This window comes from Macrosteles quadrilineatus, unplaced genomic scaffold (assembly GCF_028750875.1).
Source record: "Macrosteles quadrilineatus isolate MER2022 unplaced genomic scaffold, UCM_ALF_1.0 Scaffold_2__2_contigs__length_208266976, whole genome shotgun sequence".
NCBI classification, from domain to species: domain Eukaryota; kingdom Metazoa; phylum Arthropoda; class Insecta; order Hemiptera; family Cicadellidae; genus Macrosteles; species Macrosteles quadrilineatus.
Genome location: NW_026542595.1, coordinates 170,230,537 through 170,257,725, shown reverse-complemented (window position 1 = coordinate 170,257,725; position 27,189 = coordinate 170,230,537). Strand labels below are relative to the sequence as shown.

Below are 27,189 nucleotides of genomic sequence, written 5' to 3'. Positions count from 1 at the left end.
TTGGAAGAATATTGTAAAAAAATGTAAAAGGCTCTATTTGGTATTTTAAAGGGTATACAACTAAAGATCGTATTTTTACATGAGTATTAAAAATATACTTTAATAACTAGAATGTACATTCGGTTTTAAGATTTGAGTACAAAAGCATCTTTACATCTTTATTCACTTTATAATGCACTTACTTAGCAAATTTTTATTTTATAACTAGTTTTGCGTTAAATGTACCCAAGTACTAAATTATTTAAGCATTACTGATCTCAATTATCAGTTTATTGCTGTAATGTTATGTTACAAACCAACAGCAATTCGCTTGAGTGCTTTACACCACAATTTATTTTCCATTCGATAGATTCTACGTTAGCTGCATTCAAGCGTTTTTGCATATAATGAAGAAGGATTCTTTATGTTGCATCCTTAAATTGTAGACTTATAACCGCAGCAATGCAATGGCAATCAAGACAAAAGTGGAAGACACAAAAGGAGCGGAGTTTCTGAGATCATTGTCACTTGGTGGTGTTGGAAATGCTGAAAAGTAAGAAATAATTAATTAAACAGTGCAGTTACTGACTACAAATACTTATGAAATTTCATCGTACAGTAGTATTGATACTGTATAAGTGATGGACAAATTAATATAGACAAACAGCAGTGCTTTGGTTAGCATAAGTTCTGGCATCCACCGCTGGGAGCACCGTGTAGCCCGCGCTCCTAGTGGTGGATGCCAGAACTTATTCTAACCACAAAACTGCTGTTAGTCTATGTTTAAGTATATTTGTCTATGGTAATAGCATGTCATTAGTGGGTATTCTTGTTCCATAGAAACTTGTCAACACCGCTGGCATACTTTTATCTCAGTAATAATGGGAACTCAAAATAATACTTACAGGTAAATTGTCACTAAAAGTATTCTTTCATGAACCATCCTGCATTAATTCGTAGTCATTTCGTTTTATACTCAAACAAAGGATGCTTTCTTAAAAGCGATGACTCTTTGAGATCTTACATCTTTTAATTTACCTTTAATACTTTCAAGATTGACATTTTGAATTGTGTTCCATAGCCTATCAATGATTTTAACAGTTCCGATTTGTTAATACATATTTACATAAAAAACCTAAAGCATACAGGAATAATATTTTTTTTGATGCTCAAGAGTAACCTTTCAAACTTCACATGCAACTCCAATTCAATCAAACATATACGAGAGCAAACGCTAAGTATGTAAGAACCATTCGAAAATAGTTGAATGGAAAACAGTTAGATAGAAATTGCTGCGTAATTATCAATAATAACTGCGTAGTATATGAGTTAAGTATAGTAAATTATTAAACCAACCTCCTATAATGAAGTTGTTTTGATCACCATATTCATCGTCCTCATAATCATCCCAGTTTGCCTTGACCTCGTTATAAGCCTTATCAGCCGCCATCTTGTCTGTCGGTCTTCCTTCTTCATCTGCTCCTTTCTCCGTGGTTTGCCAGTAAAGATCGTACAAACTTGCTGTACACCTTACCTGAATAAGTTCAATACGTATTAAATTCATCCCAACATAACATCTAACAACTAGGATTTGAAGAAAACATTACACTGAAATGTTGTGAACATATGTTTATGAAAGCATAAGTTAACCATTACTTATACATTTAATCGATACACATTTAATATTTTTATCCAAGACTTGTTTGCACATAATAAACATTTTAACCCCTAACCTCCGTTATAGTTGTTCATATAATTTACATTTTATATATTGACATTAGTGTCAAAATTGTTCAAACCTATTTTTTTTAAGACTGTTTAAAGTTTAGGAATATGTATCCTTTAATTCAGACTTTAAAATAGTATCGAGTTTTATGACGTTTCATTTGGTTGTACTTTTACCTCTTTTAACGCATTTTAGCTCTATAGTTTGAGATTCTACTCTGTATGGATAATCTTTCTGTGGAAATTACCAAAACAATGCAAAATTAATGTGGGTAACGAAATACTTTACTTGCGCTTTTTTATATGAAATGTGGCAAAGAAGGAGGCGTTTCAATTAAATACCTTCAGTCGACCCCCAGGCACAAAGTGGTGTGCCTTCAGAGGCACCTCCAAAATACTCATAGACTGTTGAAGATCTGGATATCTCTCTGGTACCTGTCTATACTGCTTCACGTATTTGGGGTTCACCTAGAGAAAATAAAGATCTTTAAGTGTTATACACCAATTAGAAAAACCACCTAAAAGATTTTTGTCCGGAACTGTCGTGTTTTCTGCGTATTAAGAATAAAGAAAGGTAAAACTTAATAAATGGTCTAAACCTAAACACTATGAGAATGTTCATAATTTATGGTATTTTTAGGTTATCTATTTAAGATTATTTAGTATAAAACAGATAACAAAAATGGTGTTATTCGTGTAAAGTTTCAGTTTGTAAGTCCGTGTAATCCATAAGCTATTTATAAAACCCACAACTTGTATATCTGAAAATGGTTCTTACCATTAGAAAGTAGTGTCACAATCTCTAACGAATAACTATATAAAACAACAGCATATAAACATATAATCTTATGCTGACTCATATATTACGTGACCTCGAAATGACAAAAAAAATTTCAATGTGAGCATGTGTGTGCTCTTGTCACGAGTAACACCTGTTTCTGATATATATATATATTCCATTAAATTGTTAGTCTTAAATTCCCCCTCTTACCAAAAAGCAGATATGGATGTAATAATTTTCGTAGTGATTCCTTGGGGCAAAATAAGCAACATTGATCATGTAAACATATGTTTTATCATGTTTTGTTTAGCTTAACGTATATTTTTTTACAAAAAACATTCACAAATAAATCTTCAATGGTTTTTGCTACAGTGCTGCGTTCTGCAATAATATGTTCATATCATCGACCCAAAGAATCTCTACATAAATTATTTTCAGATTTTTTGAATACCCCTTATAAACTAAATGAAGTAATTATATAATTAGCAATACAAAAGAAACCCTACTTTCGTTTTGAACGAGTAACCTGGAAAATGATGTTAGGTGAATATGATGATTTACACATTAATTCATACTCGTTTAAAAACGTTTCTAAATATATTTTTTGTAACTTACATTTTCACCGTTGATTCCCCAAGTGAGGTTCACAGCTGGTTTTGAGGGCGAAGCTGTGCAGTTGGCCCTTAGAGTGTCTCTTACTCTGTATTTGGATTTGATCCCCGACAACTCGGGCGGGTTACGGGGTACTTCTAAAATACACAGTTGAATATAAGTTACAAAAGATATATGTAACACAATTTTCAGATTGACGTCCATGAATACATAAACAGTTCAATAAGTTTGATGAGCTATAGTAGGCTACATTAAAATTTATAGGACCTGATAATGGCTGGCAGTGGGCTTATTGTGTTATGTTTTAGGTCATCACAGTACATGGAGATAAAATATTTTTATTTGATTAGGGTATCAACCATTACTATTACATATAAAAATTGATATACTACCATTGACTAACTAACACCAGCAGTTAGAATCCCATTAGAGTTTGGAATCCCATTCTAAAATTTCTATGTTTTTATGCCTAGTTCATTTGGTGACATTGTGAGCAAGTGTCAACAGAATTTTGTTTATCATATTATAGAGTTAACTTCATGATTCTTGCTAAAATTTTCGGGTTATAAGATATGAATACTAGCTATTGTTAATTTTTAAATCACTTTGTTTGGCAAAATAAGTATTTAAATAGCTGAAGTAACAAAAAACAAAAGGTAAACAGAAAACCACTTTAGGGCACCGGAGAGTACTAAGATAAAAATGGTCGTCAGGATAACGAGCCTACTAAGGTGCTTTGATTAGGCTGTGATAAATTAAGATATACGGATCAGGTATTTACTCAAATACATGCTGTGTTCAAGATGTAACTAATAACCGTTAAAAGCCCTGGAGGTAAGGCTGCCATTGTAAAATTGTAGTGCAATATAAACATACTTTGTTGTATTGGTTTGTTATTGTTTTGAAAGTTGCTATCTACGTTCAAAACCAAACGCTCATTTAGGGTTATTATTAATACCACAGGTATTAATCCTGAAAAAAATGAAATAGGTCGAACTATGAAGTTACGTATGTGTACATATTTTAAAATATGTAGAAAGAGTTTTGATTTAATTAGGTGTGCAGATAACTAGTCGCCACATTCGTGCTTTGAACGGCAAGAGGACGCAGAATAGATTATTGCGGTTCTTTGAATTGTTGCATGGAACTGTTACAAAACCATAATTGTGCAGCAAATAAAGATAAACAACAAAATTAGAGTACCATAAATATTTTACGCAATATTATTTTCATGTTATGTCATAAACATTATTCATATTCATCCATACTATTTACCGAGACTATAACGTATGTAGATTACATTAAATTCACATAAACCTTAAAACTCCTTGATAATCTCCAGTAGTGAGCCATAGCTTAATGTTGAGACTATCTAGAAACTTCTTACACTTTGTAGTCATCGAGTTTTTTTTAGGTATCATAACAAAAAAGCTTTATCGCAATAGCTTATAGTAAAATTTATATCCAGTCGTATTCAGAGAGCTTTCATTCAAATTTGAGCTTCGTTTCGGAACCGTGGATAATAGAGTATTAAATATTTTCCCTTAAAGCTCGTAAGAAAGTGCAGATACTAGATTTTGTATAATTACTTTTTTAAATTTTACATAAAGTTGCAATTAATTAATTAATTTCAATGTGAGTTTTGTGTTTTCGTTCCATAAAATTCCAAAATGAATAATCTTCTTTAAACGTGTTTCAATTTCATCTTCACTAATTTAGTAGTGTCAGCAAATCTAATTTACAAATGTTGCATGTATAATTTATCACTCATGTTAATTCATCCAGTCTCTGAGTCAACGGCACACTACTGCTTTATACGTATTGCACAAGTTTTAATTATAGCGATCTGGTCAGTCAGTAGAGGAGGCTTCGGGTCCAAATCCCGCCGATCACTAATGTGTTTTATCAAAGTGATAATGCCTCAACCCTCAGGCCTAGCTGAAGTAATGCAAACTTTCCCAGGCTAAACTCTAGCGTCCTAGGACAAAATAAAATGTCTAACCTACAACGTCCATGTTGGCGGCCACGATGGCTGTGTGGAAGGAAGGTGCGTCTGCGGACACTTCACAGTTAAACTGACCACTAAGAGAACTGGTCACCTGCCGCAGGAACAGCTGGGACCCGTTGGACTGAGATTTCTGAAATAAGAAGTTATAATCGTCAAGAAGCATTTCATAAATTTGTTCATTAAAAATTCATAATATTTAACACGTGATCCACCAGTCGTGACACTGTATGAGTAGATATATGAGTAGTCTGAGCCACCTGGTAGTGAATAAGTTAAAGAGTAATACATTTTAATAATCGTAAACACAATATGTTCACTTGAAATTGAGAAAGCTAGTGAGAGCTTAGTCAATTTCTTTTTCCACTATTTGTTTTATTTTATGTATTATTTTGTGTTTCAACTCTTCATAGTATGTAAGATTTTCTTTGTTTTGACAATTCTAATTTTTTGTTCACAAATTGTGACAAGGTAGAGTTTTCGCAGCTATGTAAATTTAAAATCTTGTTTTATATTTCAGGTTTGAAATATTACGCATTTTAAACAAATTTATGTCCAAGAAAATGAGCGTCTTTAGTAAAACTAGTATGGTGTATATGGGACGACAGTTATCTGTAAATAGATATTAAACTTCCGAAATAATTGGAGATTGTTCGTTTTAATTCTACAAACTAGTTAAGAGCATAAGACATTTTCTTTGTTAAACTGTTCCCCTATCTTACTCAAAGAGCTTAATGATACTTGAAATTAACTAGGGAATAAGAGCGTCTAATGACGATAAAACTTCATTTAAGAACAAGTATTTCAAACAAAACTTTAAAATTAGGTGCAAAGAATTTAATCCTCTCGAGCCCCTCACTGCGAAGTCGTTTGTCCCTACAGGACAATTTTCTTCTGTAGTTGTTTCCTTAAAGTTTTCACGGCTTTGACTGCTCTTTGTTGAAGTTCTTTTGTAGTTTGAGTCCATAGAGTATTGAATGTTTGATAAGCTACAGTCAACCCTCTGTAAGCCGTTTTACAAATAACACTTGACATAAAAACAAAATAGTGAATTTACTTAATTTTCAAGTGATATCAATGAGTTGAAGTCAAAATGTAAGATTAAACATTAAAAAAATGTTTTTGTTTTTAAATTAATTGAAAAAAAAACTTTCCAAATGTTAGATGTATAGATTTACTTGTGCTATAACTTTGAATAAGAACATGAACGATATTTCTATTAACAGATAACAGTGTGCAAATAGTTCTGCTACAAAAAAAACCCTATTAAGAATCGCTGGAATCTATATTTAACTATAACATACCTGGCAATCAATTCTCATTAGCTTAAGAGTAAATCATAGTACAAAATCAATAATGTTTTCCCAATACTTTATTTAATTTACATATCAAGTAAGCTTTTGTATATATAAATAATAATTAATAGCCATTTTTGAGTAATTTACGTTTAAAAAATTAAAATGGCCGCCATTTTTGAATTTTACGTTAAATCAAGATGAATATGTTTCCTAATATTGGTCTTTTCTACCTCAACCTACATACCAAGTTTTATAAAGATCGGTTGATAAATAAAAAATAAAAATGAATTTATTCTATTAAGGAAACATCATGAGTTCAAAAAGGTGCAAAAATCATTTTCATTAAGCATTTTTTGACATAACTGTGAACCTAAAAATTAGTCTATATATAATATTGTCTAACCGTAAGATACAGTCTAAAAGCTTACGTCCACATTGAGCTCTGACAGTCCTGGTATCTGGAACACCTTCGTGGGAGGTTTCTCATTGGGCGTGTATCTGTAGAACTCTGCCCGTCCCTTGTACCACTTGAGAGCGTAGAGGGGGTCGCCCTCCAAGTCATAATGGCAGTGAAGCAGGACTGAGTCACCCCTTCGTACAGCCTTAGGAACTGTGATGTGGACGTCTCTCAGGCCAGTCACCAGGCACCCTAGAACAGGATTCGGAAAGCTATCTTGTAATACTCTGTGTTTGTTTGGATGATATTTTTGCATGAAGTCCGGCTCTACACACTTGCGCCACTTTACCTGTGTCGCGTTCCAAACACATTACTAGTGCGCCACAAGCTTAGAGACACCCCTTAATCTACCTCACTTGCACCACCTATTCAACTCTTGAAACCACTCAGGCAGACATTTTCTACAATTACTAGAACATGTCAATCCAAAAAGTAGGCAATCATTTACGAGACTGATAGTAAAGTTGGTACTTTGGCATTATACCGAGAAGACCCAAATTGGGTTAGGTTACCACACCTAGGTTAGGCTAGGTAAGGATAAGATAACTGGAAGATAACTTAACCTAACCTTACCTAACCTTACCCAAACCAACCGAAGGGTAGCAAACTTATGTGTGGTCGCACATAAGCGAAGTACAGTACTTTATCTCATATTGATGAGGGTTTTTGTATAAGAGAATGAGAGTAACCATAACCTCCTCTAATACAAAGCAGCAGCGTTGGTGTGAGGCATCGTATCGGTTGGCCTATTACCATGGTAATAACAGAAATAACGTGTAAACATAGACAAAAAATTCGCAGATTATAAACTAATGCAATAAACGTTTCATTGGGCCGGTACCACGGTGTTGCCAATTCCGTCTCGCCACGGTCATGGAGGCCATGGATTGACTCATTTACTTATTGTAAGGATTCCATTTCACTACTTTTTTTAGACACCCAACTAACGACTTGAACGCTTTTAAAACAAGTATACAGAGAACAAAATTAATAAGTTGGTGAATATGTGCAATGACTGCACTATAGTGAGTCATAATTTCTGTTATCACGTTTACTATCCATTAGGAGTCTAAGATCCGAATGTAGCAAATTACGTATTTTAAGGAAATATGGACTAGTTCTCCGGGCAGGACATTTAAAGAAAAATGCAAATCGGTGTCAAGCTGGGCCCAATTTCGAACTATAAAAATCTTATAGTTCATGAATGAGCCTGCAGGAGGGTTCCATAATTACCATGCAAGCATTACATAAACATAACTATACATTTGGTATACATAAATCGTCAATTCTGTGTGAATCCTATACGAAATCGATATAATTTACACTTAGTAAAATAAATTTTACAAATCTGTTATCTCCCAAAAAAAGTGACATTAACATGATGAATTCTTTTGGCACCATAATCTAAATTATAGTAAGAGTGAATGATTCTCTTGAACTCCGAGCTAAAGGAACTAAGAACGTAACGCTAGTGGTTAAATATTCTTGTATACACAAGGCGATAACCTACTGAATAATGTACAAGTTCCGTGAGTGAAACCTGCCGTAAGACTCCACGAAGTCAATAAACGTTCTTTTGGTAAAATACTTTATAATCCTGATGGGAGATACTGAATGAAAGTTTTACAAGCCACTATACATTTTTAAATAGGGCTCAATGAGAGATATATTACTTATTAAGTGTTTAAATTTATATTTGGAGTATTTTAACTTTGGGTTGGTTGAAATTATAATTAAAACAGATTAGCCTACCTGTTAGACACTTATCCTCATGATGTAAACAATCGTATAAAAACATCGATATAAAAAAAATTAAATGGGTGCCTAATAACCTTTAACGTTAATTACAAATTTTTTTTTAACAAAAGCTTACTGTTATAAGCTCTCTTATTGTTATAAGCCTGTAAACTTTAATACTGATTGGCTCATTTAAATGACCCCTTCATGGATTATTTCTGTAACTCTATCATGCACTTTTATGTTTTACACTACCTTTATGTTTTAAATGGTAGTTTTAATAATACTTATTATATTACAAATAATCTGATGTAAGTGTTAAATAATGGTTACCCTATTAATCTAAACAAACTAAAAAGATGTCCTGAATATAGTGTGTCTCATAAAAACACCCTTGTGTGCTTAAAAAGGCCTTTAACACGTGGAAAACATATTTCTTTTTAGGAATTTAATTCAGCGTAAGCCTTGTCGTGTAAAGGAGCGGCGAATATCTGAAATTCCTGACGAAAAGAAACGTCCCATCTAACACGGTTGGATAAATTGGTACAGTATATTTTAAGACTTACAGTAGTGTGTTGGAATATAAAATATTCGTAATAGTTAAATTATTTATAGATTAAATTGACTTTACATTTATTGAAAGAAAGTTAAGTTAAAGGCTTTAAAATGTTGACTAAGAAAATGTAACATAGTATGAAATTATGTATTTTGTATAGACATAAATTAATTGGGAGTTAATTAGATACAATATTTCAAATAATCTATACAGAGTACAATACAAACAAAAATTATTGTGGTTGAAATTTTAAAAACAATTTAACAATGTAAGCCTTTCACCGCTTATAGAGTGGAACAAAATTTTATTTAGATCACAAGGTTTTATTTAACGTATTCCTTGCAGTAGAACATCCTCAAACACAGAACCTGGCAACTCTGACATCACTGTAAGATTAACAAAGTCAGCCGAGAGAGTTTCTTCCCTGCTTAAAGTTTAAGAAGCAAGAAAGTATCTCCGTGTCATAAGAGAAATACCCCCGCCGCAGCAAACCTGCCGACTAAGCGAATTTCCATTTGTCTTAATTGATTTTCAATTAAATATATTTTATTTAATAACATTAGGTTTAACGAGTACCTAGGTTTGCTGCTACAAGGAAACTAATAAAGTGTGTTTTTTTTGTAAAATATTGATAGCTTAGTACAAAATAAATAAATTTGATCAAAATACAAAATATTTCCATAAACAAATAGAGAAATTGGGAAATTTTGTGTTTTGAGGGTCAAAAGTGAGAAAAACCAATTTTTACCCCATAAAACCCCCCGTAAAGCCCCGTTCCCATGGTCCGATCATGCTGGTTCGCGAACTCCTTTATCCCGCTTTACACCTTTAAACCAAATTTCATCAAAATCGGACAAAAATTACTCAAGTTATCGCGTTCACGGACGTATATATATATATGTCTATATATATATATATACATATATAAAAATTTGAACGAATGGTGTTTTTGGCCTCTGGGGACATCAAAATGAAAAAGTAAATTGGTCTCGGGTCTATGTCTTACCGTGCCACCTACGGTAATAGCTACTTCCCTATAGGGAAATTCGCTAAAAGAGCGTCAGATTAAATTTGTTCAAGACTCCAAAAATTCACTTTGACATTTTCAACGAACAGTGTAATTCTAAAGTCAAGGATAAAATAAAATCTTTAATAAAGGTGGGGATTTGTTGAAGCATTTTTGTACATTTCTCCATACGATAACAAATCATTCTTTTATTTTTATGTATTAACTATTAAAATTTAAGGTAATTTAACTACAATATTTTCTGAACAGTAACACACTTTTTTTATGTATCTTTAACTTGTTTATAAGTTTAGTTTTTTATGTGCCAGATATAAAATAAATCTTTGAAAGTATGAAAGTAGGCGGGTGAGTTTCTACTGACCGTGTTAACTTCGCCAGTGGGTTCTACTCACTAAAAGGAACAAAAAAGTTCCTATAAACCCATGTCCGATTTTTAACCTTTTGGCTGTAATAGGGGATTTTGTGTTTTTGTTATTTTATTAGACTTTGCTCCACAATTTATGTAATAAAAACTTAATCAATTACTTTAGAGAGTTGTAGTTAAAATCATTGGAAAGAACATTAAATTTGCTATAAATCAAAGGTTTCATTCAACAATTATACCATTACATAGTCCACGTTATATCCAAAATAAAGTAAAAATGTCATTAAATTAATTAATTACGATAACTTTCACGAGCCTCCTTTGATACATAAACCTGCATTTATGCAATGTTGAAATGCATAAAAAACTTGGCATTTTAATAATCTTTCAAATGATATGCTATTCAATACTATTATTGATATAAACCAGTGAGAAATTACTAATAAACTACAATAAAACACGGTTTACAGATTTTTTTGCACAGTTTTACTGTTAATAATAATTACTGTATTCATCATGTTGGCATAATCTTGATTGGTAAAAGGCTCCATATTTTAATAAATGTTGAAAAACTCTTAATTGACTTGGAAATGTAAAGTTAAAAGAGCAAATTAGTCAACAAGGTATGTTCAAGAGTTCAAACAGCTGAGTTATCTAGCTATAGATGACAAATCAATAAAAGCTGACTTAATCAAGCACAAGGTAAAACTAATTACACAGCATTTAAGAATCAAACACACTACATCTTTGAAAATGTGAAAAACCTTGAGTTTATACATTTTATTAATTCAGATAATTTTAATGAATATTTAAAAGTTAAAATAATGTACAAATTTTATCAGATAGTTCAATAAAATACATCATGGAGTATACAGTAATTATTATTAACAGTAAAACTGTGCAAAAACAAAATCTGTATACCGTGTTTTATTGTAGTTTATTAGTAATTTCTCACTGGTTTATATCAATAATAGTATTGAATAGCATATCATTTGAAAGATTATTAAAATGCCAAGTTTTTATGCATTTCAACATTGCATAAATGCAGGTTTATGTATCAAAGGAGGCCCATGAAAATTATCGTAATTAATTAATTTAATGACATTTTTACTTTATTTTGGTTACAACGTGGACTATGTAATGGTATAATTGTTGAATGAAACCTTTGATTTATAGCAAATTTAATGTTCTTTCCAATGATTTTAACTATAACTCTCTAAAGTAATTGGTTAAGTTTTTATTACATAAATTGTGGAGCAAAGTCTAATAAAATAAGAAAAACACAAAATCCCCCAAAACAGCCAAACGGTCGAAAATCGGACATGGGTTTATAGGAACTTTTTTGTTCCTTTTAGTGAGTAGAACCCACTGGCGAAGTTAACACGGTCAGTAGAAACTCACCCTGTATAATTATTAGTTTTTTACAAAATAAACACATATGCATTGACTGAGTCTGCTCTGTTGAACTGATAATGATTTCGATCTTTAATCATGTATAATTGTGCAAGATGATTCCATTAATCTAAAAAATAATTCAGTAATATAATACAGTATTTGAACAAAAGGTCGTTTAGAATATAGACCGATGGATAAATTTGGTATATAATTGATATACACATGCCAAAACTATGGTAAAAATACTTATGGGTTTCCAATTTTTATTTACCATTAGTTGGATCTAAATTGAATGTAACACTAAATGTTATACAGTATATCAAAAACATGAGATTGACAAGTTGTACATCTGCACTCTAGCTGCATTATACTTTAGGGTGTGGGAAACTTACATAAACGACGTAAAATTTATTCGATTAAGCTTAGATAATTCGATTAAGATGATTCCATTAATCTAAAAAATTATTCAGTAATATAATACAGTATTTGAACAAAAGGTCGTTTAGAATATAGACCGATGGATAAATTTGGTATATCTAATTAACTATACAGCCCGATGTGTAACTGACTGATCAGGTATACTAATGTTTGGGCACTTCTAGACGAGCTAGAGACTTGAAATTTTCGGTGTTTTGTAGGTCTAGTGCCCAAACCCCCGGGAAAATCCCGAAAAGTAGCAATTTCCCCTTTCAACCCCCCCTAAATTAACAATTTCCCCCCCATGTTATTCTTACGGGAAATAACATTGAAAAATACCGACTTTCGTACGCTCATCTGAACCGTTTAGAAACGTGCTAGAGACTTGGAATTTGCGTAGTATTGCACTATGGGATCTTACGTTACCGGTGAAATTCGTAAAAACCCCATTTTCAAAATTCAACCCCCCCAAAAAAATTCCATTAAAATCCCGGTTTTTGGAAAAAACACGTTTTTTTAAAACAGCTGTAGCTCGAAAACGGTAAGAGCTAGATTCGATTTGAGGAAAAATCGTGAGTTTGGAATGAAATTTTCTACAAGACACTATTAAGCGTTTTTCGAAAATCGCACTCCTTCACCTTAAAAAAACGCCCTACTTCCAAAATTTGTGAAAATGCTCGATTTTTTTACGTGTTTTTAATTTTTAAAACGACTTTTCGTTCGTATATTTGTACTTTTTATGCTCCCAACGTTGAAAGGAATGTCCCTAGAGTAACCTTCTATAATTTTAACCTACAAAAAAAATTCAAAATGGCGGATTTTCAATAAAAAAGATTATTTTTTAACGTATTTCTTATGGAGAATTAACATGCTACGACAAGCAAACTAGAAGTAAACGTCAGTAGGTGAAATATGGGCGTTTGGCGACAGAAAAAGCATTTCCGTCACTTCTAGAGTATCTACGGGGCTGAAATTTTTTGTTAAGGTATGTCTGGGTACCAAACCACCCAGAAAGTCCCAAAATTTAGTTTTTCCAACTGAAACCCACCAAAAGAAATCCCTTAAAACCCTAGTTTTTTTCGGAAAAACATGTTTTTTTTAAACTGCTGTAGCTCGAAAACGGTAAGAGCTAGAAACGATTTGAGGGAAAATCGTAGGTTCAGAATTAAATTTTCTACAAGACACTTTTCTCTAAGAAGGGGTCATATCGAAAATCTTACTCCTTCACCTTCAAAAAACGCTCTACTTCGAAAAATTGTTAAAATTCTTGATTTCTTTGATGTTTTTAATTTATAAAACGGATTTTCGTACATATATTTGTACTTTTTATGGTCTTAACGTTGGAAAGAAAGTCCTTTGAGTCACCTTCTATAATTTCGACGTACTAAAAAATTTAAAATGGCGGATTTTCAATCAAAAATGTAGTTTTTGACTCTTTTTTAACGTATTCCTTATAGAAAATTAACATGCTTATACACACAAACGAGATCTAAATGTAAGTAGGTGAATTAAAAGGTGAGTGAGCGTAGCGAACGAGCTCCAACCTAAAAGTGAGTGAGCGTAGCGAACGAGCTAACCTGAAGGCAAGTGAGCGCAGCGAACGAGCTCCAACCTAAAGGTGAGTGAGCGTAGCGAACGAGCTAACCTGAAGGCAAGTGAGCGCAGCGAACGAGCTCCAACCTAAAAGTGAGTGAGCGTAGCGAACGAACTTCAACCAGGATTTGATTGAGCCATTTTACCTCACTCTAACTCCTAAGACTTTATATCGATGCTCATTGATGTGAAGAAAGTTTTAGAGGTTGTGACTTAGCAAATTTAATTTATCATAGCACCGGCCCTACATCGAGACTCTAACATGTCAAGACTGGTTTGGTTTGCACTTAACAACCCCTCTATGAAATACTTCGCAACTGCAAAGTTATCACTACGTCTTTTACGCAAAAATGTTTCCGGACAACATCCTGTCCCCCGTGACAATTTCTCATCACGGCTACTATTAAAAGGGGGCCTGGGGGCGGAGCCCCCAGCGAGCACAAGGCGAGTCTAAATACTATACAATCCGATGTGTAACTGACTGGGGATACAAATTCTAGACCACTTCTAGATGAGCTAGAGACTTGAAATTTTCGGTGGTTGTAGGTCTAGTGCCCAAACCACCCATAAAATTCCAAAAAGTCGCATTTTCAAATTTTAACCCCCCCGAAAATTCGAATTCCCCCCCCATGTTATTCTTATGGGGAATAACATTAAAAATGGCCGACTTTCGTGTTCCCATCTGAACCACTTAGAAACGTGCTAGAGACTTCAAATTTGCGTAGTATTGTAGTAAAAGATCTTACATTACCGGTGGAATATGCAAAAGTCCCATTTTCAAATTTTAACCCACCCAAAAATCCAAAACGGCGGACCTCTGAAAACGAAAAAACACTTTTTTTTCAACCGGATGTAGCTCGAAAACGGTAAGAGCTAGAAAAGATTTGACAGTATATCCAGGAACAGGAATTAAATTTTCTACAAAACCCTCTTAGGCGTTTTCAGAAAATCGCACTCCTTAAGCTTCAAAAAACGCCCTACTTTCAAAACTTTGTAAATTTTTTTCAAATTTTTATCGGTTTTTGCTATGTTTTCGTACCTAAATAATTATTTTTTGCAAATATTATTAATGTTTCGTATTCTCCTTAGTTTACTTTACATTACACCCTTCACATGTTTTTTCGTAACTTTACTCCTTGACCCCCAAAACGCGTAGGTCAGTAACGCTGTATAGTCATTTGGTTCTCGCTCTAATTTTTGCTAATGGATTTGGCTACCCATGATTAAGTTTCACTGTCACTTCTTCCTATTTATTGGACTTGTTATTTTGGCGATTTTGCTGCAATTTTCTGTAAGCATGGAATTCTCTTGCGTTGCTGCTGGGTCGTTCCACCAGGGAGATCCCAGATTTACCGAGAGCAACAACGCTCAATGCATGGCAAATGCAACCTGTGCCCTCGCATGGCAAGCATTCTGCGGCGGATTCAGTACCAACGCTATTGACGCTATACTCATGGCGGGCGATAGCTTGTATACACTATCTCGCCGTGAGCATAGCATCACTAACCGGTATCTGTTCCCTGAGGACCTCGCCAGGCACTTCGTGGTTGCACACCATCGTGTTACCATCGAAGAAATTTCTTGTGTTTGGGACGGGTTGTATCCGTTACGAAACGATGGCCTAGATGAGGTGACCTCTTCCTTGTCTTCGGTTTTGGAAGCAGCTATGCCCGGTGACTCCGTTGATAGCGGTTTTTTGTTTACGGGACAGTTGGTGACAGTCGCTTTTTGGCGTTTCCAAGGGCGGCTGTACCTCTTTGATTCCCACGCGGTAAACGAAAACCGTCGTCGAGACATTGATGAGGCGAGAAATAAGGCTAGGGTGTTCGTCTGTAATAGTTTTCGTTCTCTAGCTTCCCTCATTTTGGTGAATTCTGCGTTCGTCGGTGGGCAGTACTCCGTCACAAAAATAAAGTTTTCCGTCAACGAAACTCAAACTGTCCACACGGTCGACTGTTCGGACAATGACTTAACTCACTTAACTGGCCTGGCAGTGATGTTGGGTCTGACGGGCAAACGAAGTAGATCGGGTGCTGGGTCCGAGCCCGCCAGGGGTATCTGGGGATCTATCGCTCTGGATATCTCTGGTTCCCAGCAATGGGTCAGGCCTCGATCGGGCAGCGGTGTAAATGGGAGGTTGGGGTTCCCCCCGTCAGCGTGCTGATGGTCCCCTTCCTCCTGGCTATTGATGGCGGGTTCTGCCTGTCAGGGATGAGATAGGTCCCGAGTGTTGCTTGCACTAAATGCGTCGGGGCGCTCTACTATGGACCTCTAGGTTCCGACCTAGTGGAACCCAGGTGGAGTGACGCTTAAACAAGCAGCCGGAATCCCTGGTTAGGATTGAGGGGCAACCCTCTTTCCGAAGGGTCTGCTTCGGCAGCCGGCGAGCCTGATGACCTTAAGTCATCCGCCCATGATGTGCTAAAGGTTGATGCGTAAGCTTCGGCCTACATCATGGGGCCCGGGTATGTCCTGTAGGATAGGTACCGGGTAAGCAGTCAGGGGGCTTCGGCTCTCATGACAACAAATAATAAATAATAATAAATGACTTAACTCAGTTATCAGAATCTGCCTCTGAGACAGTTGTTCAGAAAACCAAATGTCCTGGTAGACCAAAAACAATAAAGCGTGGTCGTCCAAAGCTTTTAGACACGACCCGAGAAGAGCAAGTGGATGCGGCGAAGAAGAAGTATAGGGAGACGCACGCTGACAAACTCCGGGATGACAGTCAACGTTACACTCAAACCCACCCTGAGGTGCACCGAAAGGCTGTTCAGCAATACGACCTGCGTAATCCCGGTGCTTCTGCTGAGAGAGTTCAGATTTTTCGCCTGAAAAATCCGAAAATGTCTGAACTTCGCTATATGCCCGCATCACTTGCTCGGTCCGTAGTCAAAAATGGCCCCATGTCTGTTTGGAATGGGGAGCCACTCAATGAAATACAACCATACAAATTAAAAAAAGTCAGTCTCTGGGTTGACGACGTTTACAGATGTCGTCATTGCCAAGGACGGCTCTTCGAGGAGGAGAAGAATAGAAAGCAATGGTGCTGCGGGGAAGGAGCGTTCAATGTTCTCGACATTCCTCCGTTGCAAGAACGCTTTTATTCCGACCGTCTCTTCCTGGAAAGAGCCCGTGCGTACAACGACCTGTTTGCTTTCTGCGCGCTCGAAGTGTCAGGCGGGTATCGTCATCCCAGTGGTCTTTCTTTTTTCAAGATCGAGGGAAGAATGTACCACCAGGTCTACATTCTGGACGCCCCAGGACAAAAGTTCACCACTCGTTCTGGGAACGTTCAGTTTGTGAATCGGTCCCGCCTGTATATTGACGATGGCGAAGAGCGCCGTAACATTGCGATGGGTAGATCGCTTGATGCCGAGATCATCGACGGTATTGCTGATTTCCTGTCTAGGGAAAATCCTTACATTGAGCATTACCGTCGATTGAGCAACGAGCCTTCCGTAACAGCTCACTTGGCTTTTGAAGTAACAAGCAGGTCTACCCATGGCCCTGTTCTCGGTGATCGGCAAACAGGCGTCGAAGTGCACGCCGTGCTCAGCAATGATGAAAACGACACTGAGCCCCGGAGACTGACTATATGGAAATCCGGTTCCGATAGACCTACATTTATTGATCTTTTACACCCCCTAATGGAACCTTTCCAATATCCCCTACTTTACCCGCAAGGCACTGTGGGATGGCACGTTGGCCGCCTTGATAACAAGGGTGCCAAACTGACTCAATTTAAGTACTCGCGGTGCCTCCTACTTTCTGAAACTCGCTTCTCTCACCTAGGCCGTCTCTCACAAGCTTGGCAGGTTGAGATGTTCGCGAGGTACGAGGAGGAGAAACTGCGTTACATTAAGTTTACGCAGCTGAAGAACACCGATAGTGCCTTGCGGGTGGGGCCGGTTGACGAGATTCGGAATGCACAGCAGGTCTTGAACGACATCGCTCGTGATGAAACCGTCCAAGGCGAGGGTGGGGTGCAGGCAGGAAAAGTCTACCTCCCAAGTTCGTTCACCGGGGGGCCCAGGTACATGAAAGTAAAATACGAAGACGCTATGGCAATCGTATCGCGCCTGGGTTCCCCCACTTTCTTTTTGACGTTTACTTACAACGCGACTTGGGAGGAAAACAAGAAAGCTTGCCCTCGTGGAGGTACTCGCAGTGACCCTAGCACTGCTTGCAGAGTTTTTAGGATCAAACTTCTGGAACTTCTCCGAGACCTGCGCAGCGGAGCAATGTTTGGACGCTCTGTCTATATCGTCTACGTCATCGAGATGCAAATGAGGGGCCTTCCTCACGCCCACATTGTATTCAAGATTGACGGCGACGGACCAGTTCAGGCGTCCGAAATTGACTCCATCATCCGCGCGGATATTCCCTCGGAAGAAGAGGCCGGAGGCCGACTGAGAAAGTTGGTCCTCAAACACATGATCCACGGTCCATGTGGTAATGATCATAGGACTGACTTTCTCTGTTGGGACTCTGCAAAGGGTTACTGCACCAAATACTTCCCCAAGCCCTGCTGTGAAACCACCCACGTCGACGAGAGGGGATTCGTCCAGTACAAGCGAGATTATACCAATCGGGGGACAATTGTATCACGCAATAAGAACATTATCGTACATGACGGTTGGGTTGTGCCTTATAATCCCGCACTGATGTTGAAATACGAGGCTCACATCAATTTGGAGCTGGCGTCTACTCGCCGCGTGATTAAGTACCTCTTCAAATATCTTATGAAGGGAGGATCTCTCCAGAACGTCACAGTTACTCCCTTCAGTAAGCAAGATGATGAGGTACAGCATTACGTGACGAAGAGAATGGTGGGTGCCAGTGACGCGTGCTGGCGTTTATTAAACTTTCCAGTATCAGAATCTGAGCCGGCTGTTGAATGTCTTCCCGTCCATCTGGAGGGCAAGCAGTCCGTCCTGTTTAGACCTGGCCAACTGGCAGAGGCAGCCGCTAGGAACAGCTCCAAACTCACCATCTACTTTGACCGGCCTCGTATTTCACTGTTTGACGACCTGACTTATCAGGGGTTCTATGAAACGTTTGTGGTTCATGTCAAGCGCCCAAAAACTGCGGAGATATACGAGCACCCCGATGGCGTCCATTTTATCACTGCCCGACAGCGTGGCGAGAAGGTGTGCAGACTGTTTTGGGTCTCACCGAGCAGGACAGAACAGTATTACCTGCGTATCCTGCTTATGACTGTATCTTGCCGTGGTTATGCCGACCTCCTGTCCCGCGGTGGACCAAACTGCCGCACTTTTCAAGGGGTCGCGCGGCATCTTGGCTTGGTGCAAGACGAACAGGAGTACCACTACGCACTGCGCGAGGCCGCCACTTTCATGACTCGCCCGAGACTTCGTTCTTTCTTTGTGATCCTCTGCAACATGGGGGCTCCTGCAGCTCTCCTGTGGGATGCTTTCCGTGATTCCATCTGCGAGGACCACATAGAGCGTAATCCTCTCGATGTTGAACTGGCCTACAAGCTAGGTCTCATCGATATTGATCGGAGTCTTCGTCGGCAGGGTTCTTGCGTCGCAGATCATGGCCTCCCCGATGTACACGATGACACGACGGAGTTGGGCAGAGAACTGCTCTTACATGGTGAAAATCAACAGAGAGTGTTTGTGGAGGAGTGGGTGCCAAAGCTCTCTGAAGATCAAAACCGCGTATTTGAGTACGTTACCTCCGTTCTCAATGCCCCTGCCAGCGGAACGTCGGAAGACCACTCTGATTCGTGTCATTCTCGCATACGTGAGAGGTTGTCGTCAGGTTGCACTGGCAGTCGCTAGCTCTGGGATCGCCGCGGGTAACATGCCTGGTGGAACTACAGCTCACAGCATGTTCCGGTTGCCACTCGACTTCGGTGACGGCACCGGCTTTTGGAACATCACCAACGGCTCCCAGCGAGCAGAGCTCATCAGGGCCGCAAGGCTCATTGTCTTTGATGAGGCCCCGATGGCACATCGGTTCGTTTTCGAGGTTCTTGACAGATCCCTGCGAGACCTCATGCGTTCCAGTGAGCTATTCGGTGGTAAAATATTCCTCTGTTGTGGCGACTTTCGCCAGATCGCGCCTGTCGTTGTAAACGCTCGTACTCCAACTGACATTGTTTGTGTCTCACTTCGGGCTTCCCATCTGTGGCAGCATTTCAAAATTTTTGCCCTGACAACAGCTCATCGGACTAGTAGTTCCACAGCCTATTCCGAATTCCTTCTTAGGGTAGGCAACGGAACTGTCAGTTCGACCACTTTCTTGGAGGGACGGAACGAACAAAGTCTAATTCCGCTGCTCGGGATTAGACAAGTGACGTCTTTGACTGATTTGGTCGATTCCGTCTTTCCCGCAAACGTCCTACTCGACTCTGATATGTGTTCGCGACGCGCAATCCTCTCGACTATGTTAGTGAACGTCAAGGAGATCAACGACCACATCTTGAACTCCCTCGACGGTCATCTGTACGAGCTGAGGAGCGCCGACACAGTCGACAGAGAAAACGACGATGGCCTGGATGTCGACGTTCAACTCCTGAACACGGCTACTGGCAAGGGCGTACCAGACCATGTTCTGCGGCTGAAGATCGGTTCTGTTTGCCTCATTATGAGGAACCTCAACATCGCTGAAGGACTCGTCAACGGCACTAAAGTCATCGTAATCGGCATCACCAACCGCCTGATTACAGTGAGACTTCCCGGACAGACGCAACCTATCGGAATTCCCCGGATTACCTTTACTTTTGCGTTTGTCGAGGGTTCGCCGTTACGTGTTCGTCGACGTCAGTTCCCACTGATGTTGGCCTATTGCATGACCGGACACAAGAGCCAAGGTCAGACAATAGATTCAGTCGGTGTTGATTTACGGACCGATTGCTTCACGCACGGGCAACTATACGTCTTGCTCAGTAGGGTCAGACATCCAGACCATATTGTTGTTCTCGTACACCCCGAACGTGTCCGAGATGGAATCGCATACGCAAAGAACATCGTGTATGGCGATCTCCTTCTCTAAACCTGATTTGACATTAGCAGTAGGCTAGGGGATCTGCTAAATCAAAACTCCCCGTTGTGACTTGACAACATCGGCAGTACGATAGGGGGCCTGCCTTATCAAAAGTCCCCGTTGTTGTATAAAGTAGTTAGTAAAGTTTACTAACTTGTACATTTGTAAATAATTGTAAATATGGTTCCGACGTTTCCTGGCCTCCCCGTGGCGGAACTGGATATGCCATAAATTGTATGGCTAACAGACAGGGAAACAAACATTACTTGATCTATTTTCATAAATATATACATGAATATCTACTATAATCTATTTAATTCATATGATACTTTACTATTATCAACTTATTCACTTATCAATCGACATACTAATCAATCTACTCATCTTATACAACAGTTCTCTAATTTGTACATTTGTAAGTAATTGTAAATATGGTTCCAACGTTTCCTGGCCTCCTCGTGGCGGAACTGGATATGCCATACAGTTTGTGGCTAACTGACAGGGAAACAAACATTACTTAATCTATTTTCATAAATATATACGTCATGAATATCTACTATAATCTATTTTCTATTTACATCATATATACATGAATATCTAATATAATCTATTCACATCATATAATACTTTACTATTATCAACTTATTAACCTATCAATGAACATCAATATAAATTTACTTATCTTGTACAAAAGTTTACTAACTTGTACATATTCAAATAATTGCAAATATGGTTCCGACGTTTCCTGGCCTCCTCGTGGCGGAACTGGATATGCCATAAAGTTTATGGCTAACCGACAGGGAAACAAACCTTACTTAATCTATTTTCGTAATTATATACTTGAATATCTACTATAATCTATTTACTTCATATAATACTTTACTATTATCAACTTATTAACTTATCAATCTCCTCTAATAAATTCATGAAATCGTTATTACTTTAATGTCGATTTTTACTATAACGAACCCTTCTCTCCTCATATTATTACTTCCTTTGACCAAAAACTCAATTGTAAAAATACTTGACTAACATACTCACTTACCGCAACTTAAAAAATGATTATTTTATGAGGTGTTCCTTAAGCTAGAAGTTATCTTACTCAAAGTTAACTTATATAACTTAATATTGACGGTTTCACTTCTTGCTTTGTTACAACTTAACTCTAATCTACTAATGACGACTAACAGCTAGGGGGCCTGGGGGCGGAGCCCCCAGCGAGCCAAAGGCGAGTAATTGATATACACATGCCAAAACTATGGTAAAAATACTTATGGGTTTCCAATTTTTATTTACCATTAGTTGGATCTAAATTGAATGTAACACTAAATGTTATACAGTATATCAAAAACATGAGATTGACAAGTTGTACATCTGTACAACATCTGCACTCTAGCTGCATTATACTTTAGGGTGTGGGAAACTTACATAAACGACGTAAAATTTATTCGATTAAGATTAGATACTATTAGACCCAAAATACGAAAAACAATCATGGCATGACCTCAGTAGGTTTACACTATTGAATCCTCTTCAAATTAGAATAACAACTTAATTTCATAACAATTTGCTTTTCCTTTTATACATACGTTCGTGTATTTTGCATCGATGTTATTATTGTCAACGAACTTATATCATTTGTAAAATAGCGTTTGCGTGATGATAAATGAATGACCCATTATCATCAAATGGGCTTAACTGTACGTTAGAGATGATGTATTGTTCTAACTAAAGGGAATAAAGTTTCACATCACGACTAGTTTCAGAAATGTATATATTTTCCTTAATTGATACTACAAACAGAGAAGAAAAATACGATTTTATGGTACTTACTTACTATAGGTGCCTCCAAACGAATTTTCAATTTTGATATTTTACTTTATAGTTTTTTACCTCCACATTCACATCTTAGGCCGCTAAGTTCTAGTGCGGAACTGTGCTATACACTTCTTCAGGCTCATCCTAAAGAGTCATGGCATTCAAATGGCCACATAGATCCAACCCATTGGTGATTGGTCGAATTTTAACCCGGAAACTTGAGCTCTGAAATCCCGTGCTATACCACTAGACTACCTCGCTATTAATAGTAGTTTACGACACGAGTAGAAAATTCAAGGTACGAGCCTTTGCGAATGCCTTAAAAACTTCTACGAGTGTCTACTATTTACTCGAGATGCGTACACTACTTTACCTACGACAGGTTTTTAATTACTAATAATACGAGTAATGCAGTATATACTCAAAACTTCTAAGAGAGGTTATGTTTTTGTTTATAAACTCTCATTGCCACTGACATTGGATGCGACTCATTGTACCAATCACTAATTGCACCAATCGTTAACAATTAAATTGGCAAACAGCTGATTAACTGAAGTTCGAAGCGTTACAATTTTACTTCTCTTCTCTCAATCCTTGAACCTCATTGGTCTACTACCCTCGTTGTTAAGTAAAACTATGCTGTTATGTAAGTAAATAATGTGAAACTTTTTAATTCCAAGAACTGAAACGGCCACTTAAAAAATGGTTGTAGGCAAAGGACTTAAAAAATGTACACAAAAGTCTTTCAGAGTTGTTAGAGAGTCAAAATAAAAACCGGGAATAGATAATCTTTAGCTTACAGATAATAAGCTACACAATAATATTACTTAAGAACTATAAGTACTTTACTGTAAACGACGCTTGATAATTATAGCCGAGAAGTGAAAAGCCAACTTTTAAGAGGCTTAACTGTAATTTAGAAGTATCAAGAAAACTTTAGTTGTAAGCTTTCTGATGTTTAAGCAAGAACTTAGGTTTGACAAGGATTCACTTTCAGTAGTATTGAGATGCTTTATCAACGGCTATGAGGAAAATGTCTAATTACTATACTAATCAAAGTTATTATGGATTTATAGCATCCATAAAGTATTTAGGAGTTGTAGCTTCTAAGCATTAAAAAGGAATGGTTAACTTATATTTAACGATAGCGATATACTGCTTATAGAATATAAACGTTGCATAGCCTTACTGTTTGATTAAATATGTTGTGATATTGGGGACTACTACAATAATGGTACCAAAACTTTTGCAACCATTTTTTTACAATTTGAATCGGATTAATTTGGTATGTAAATGTAAATTGTATTACATAACTACAGACTGGTATATTGCATCATATAGTTGTAAGCCCCAAAACACTGCATTAACCTCCCCCTTCTGTTGAGATATGAGGGGTTGGCGTTATCTCTTGGTGTTAATCAGTTTCAAAGTTGGGGTTCACTGAATGTTTTCACACCAAACTTAACATACATTACTGATAACCACAGAGTATTTGGCCTTATTTTTGTGGTATTTTTTATATATACTCTGATCTACTTTTTAGAGGCCGTTTTCCAACATGTTTATCTGCACTAAATGTAGTTGAATATAGTCGTCGGTCTTAGGTTAGAAAATCATAAATTGATACCCAGAGGCAAGCTCTATGTTTGATAAGATACAGGCCAAAGGGCCTCTGCTGTCTGATGACATATTGAATTATCACATGACATCACTAAATGTATTTGATGCTCAGTGGACATTACGTTTGAAAGATGTTTGGCAAACAAAGAGCTCTTTCCCCCTTTGATTAATATTTAATCCGTCATAGATTCATACGGTTCTGCTTAGTAAAAAAAATATTGAGACCAAGAATATGTTTGTATTAATAGTCTATTTATAGTTATAATACGTATTAATAGTTAAAATGCGTTAGTACATTATGATTTTCAAAACTTCGAAGATACATTTTTCAGTTCTGTATAAATAATAAAACAAACTGTTTGACAAACAACAATGCTTTGCATGTCTTTCATACTTTAACATCTACTGCACATTTCTACATCCGATCACTTGGAGTATACATTCCAGATTTTAGTTAATCTAAAAATGATGTTCCAAAAACAACAATTTATGGCATTTGAAAGTGAATGTATAATTAATTACGTGTTATTCAATAAATTCTGATAAACTCAGAAGATTCTGAAACAACAAAATAATTAAAAATATTATTTACATGAAGAATATCTTACACCCTGTAGTTAACTGGTTTAAATATTAATGTTAATTTGATTATTTTTCTGGCATAGCTAAACTAGTGAAGGTAATCACGCAAAGAACATCGTGTATGGCGATCTCCTTCTCTAAACCTGATTTGACATTAGCAGTAGGCTAGGGGATCTGCTAAATCACGTCAGTTCAACCACACGTAGTTCACGTAGTTCTAATGTTGCATTTAGTCTTTGGTCTCTGTAAAAAATGGATAATGTAATTAATCCCTTGCTACGAAAGTTAATTGTTGGAACTTAAATATCTCTAAATGTGAATATAAAAGGTAGAATTGTATTGATTTCAGAAACTAACCAGGGAGAAAAAAATATCAGTTTGTAACCATGCAGGATTTCTAAATGTGGATATATAAAAATTCATTTCAACATATTGGTGTGGATTTAAACTTTTAATAATTTGTTCCAGGATGCAAAGTAATATTTTATAAGGTTGCAACACAAGGTACACTTTGTTCACAATAGCAACTGTTTTTCCCATGTTGGATTTCATCTTGACGTCTTTGTGTAAGTTCTTTAAACTTTAAGCAGGGATAGAAAGTCTTTCTTATAAACTTTTTCAATTTCTTTTCTATTGCCCAGCCTGACATTAAGTAAAGAATTGGTATTTAATAGAAATAAAGATTTTAAGAGCCTAAAATAGGGATGTTCTGGATATTTGTGCATTAATAACTACTGTCCTAAAGAATTTCGTTACTACTTTGTATTTGCGGACTAGTATGGAATATGTTTCATAGCTTAAAACACAACAAACTTTTGGCGCCCCCGTGTGACATAACCTAAAAATTTTCGACCTACCTAGTTCCAAGTCACTTCTACATTTTAAGGTAATAGATCCAAAGGAATCCAACAAAATACCATAATGTAAAAGTTAAATAAATATTCCAAATTGATGTTTAATAATTTACAAATGTTTTATTCTAAATCTTCAATTTTGGTCACTACTCTTCATTTGTAGGTCATCATATAAATTTCTCAGTCAACTTTAAGGAAGATTTTTCACTTGAACTGCTTTCTTTAAACTAAACCTAAATATAATTTCATATATTTTTTTTTTATAATTTAAATATATATCTTTTGTTAAATATAATACTAATTAGCTTACAAGTGCCCTTAAAATGTTAATAAAATGTTAACAAAAACATTTAGCTGACTTATGCTAATTTCGAATAGTAAGCGTATTTCAAAGAATAACGTGGAAAATATAGAAGCCAGTGAAGCTGAACTCTAGGCAAGTTCCAGTATAAAATATAACTATACCTACTAGCGTATTGGCTATATTTTTGCACGATTATAGCACAATAGTTTAGTATTACTTACATGAATCTCATATAAGGGAGATAGATTTATTAACCTGTTGATTATGGTTCTATCAGATCTTTCCTAAACATTTGCATAATACTAGTATTAAGTCTGTTAAATTTAACTAATCCTGGAAAAATAAATGATAACATTATTGCAGTCATGATTATAGTTCAATTATTACATTATTATGTTCACTTCGTGTTCCAATCATGTTCATATATTTTAACTTTTGTTTGTATTTAAATTTCCAAAAAAATATGTTGAATAATAAATCATATTTTATTGCAATATGAATACAGTACATAATTAGTATTTTTACGATAAACGTTTCAATATTGTCCACTAACTCATATGCAACTTATAATCAAAGGTTTACAGATAGTATATAGAATAATTAGGTAACTAAACAAAGGGTATTGAGTATAGCAATCAGACAACTAACGCCTTACCTGTCGTAAACAGCAAGTAACAGGCAAGCTGGACCATAATTAAATCCACACAGTTATTTCCCTCGTTTATCCACACTTTCCATCGTGATTTATGGTAATCCAACACTTTTTACACTCCTCACCTCACGGTAAAAATTAAAAAATCTTCCATCACTGGTGTTTCACTTTACAACGCATTCAGTGTTTAAAATATTTACAATGTAAATTTACAAATAATTTTAAAACTCAAACCAAAAAAAAGATTTATGCTTTTTGACTTGTCAGTTGAAAAAAAATTATGATCAATGCTAAATTTTCATTTATCTATAAGTTTTGATATTTTAATTGCGTCTTTAAAATATGTTACGGGTACAAGACGTTAATTTTATGTTACGAAAACATATAAAAGACATC

At 36.4% G+C, this 27,189-nt stretch overlaps 1 protein-coding gene across 2 annotated transcripts; it reads right to left on the bottom strand.

The window, feature by feature from the left end:
* Positions 1-36: 36 nt before the first annotated feature.
* LOC128988109 (uncharacterized) lies at positions 37-27,189 on the bottom strand. 2 transcript variants are annotated; one of them, XM_054409318.1, is made up of 7 exons: positions 26,797-27,189; positions 6,829-7,049; positions 5,100-5,235; positions 3,101-3,234; positions 2,047-2,172; positions 1,336-1,513; positions 37-525 (listed from the first exon to the last, which is right to left on the bottom strand). In XM_054409318.1, exons 1-7 carry the CDS (start codon positions 26,831-26,833, stop codon positions 428-430), a joined length of 930 nt encoding a protein of 309 aa, XP_054265293.1. In that variant the 5' UTR covers positions 26,834-27,189; the 3' UTR covers positions 37-427. The 2 variants fall into 2 exon arrangements, with proteins under 2 accessions (XP_054265293.1, XP_054265294.1); XM_054409319.1 differs by having other exon boundaries at positions 3,101-3,231.

Excerpts from the sequence above, each read along its gene's own strand:
- LOC128988109 (XM_054409318.1), bottom strand. The coding sequence starts at position 26,833 with ATGGTCCAGCTTGCCTGTTACTTGCTGTTTACGACAG. Across the intron at positions 3,235-5,099 it reads CGCCAACATGGACGTTGTAG|AAGTACCCCGTAACCCGCCC; the intron begins GTTAGACATTTT and ends TGTGTATTTTAG. Across the intron at positions 1,514-2,046 it reads TGCCTGGGGGTCGACTGAAG|GTAAGGTGTACAGCAAGTTT; the intron begins GTATTTAATTGA and ends GAACTTATTCAG.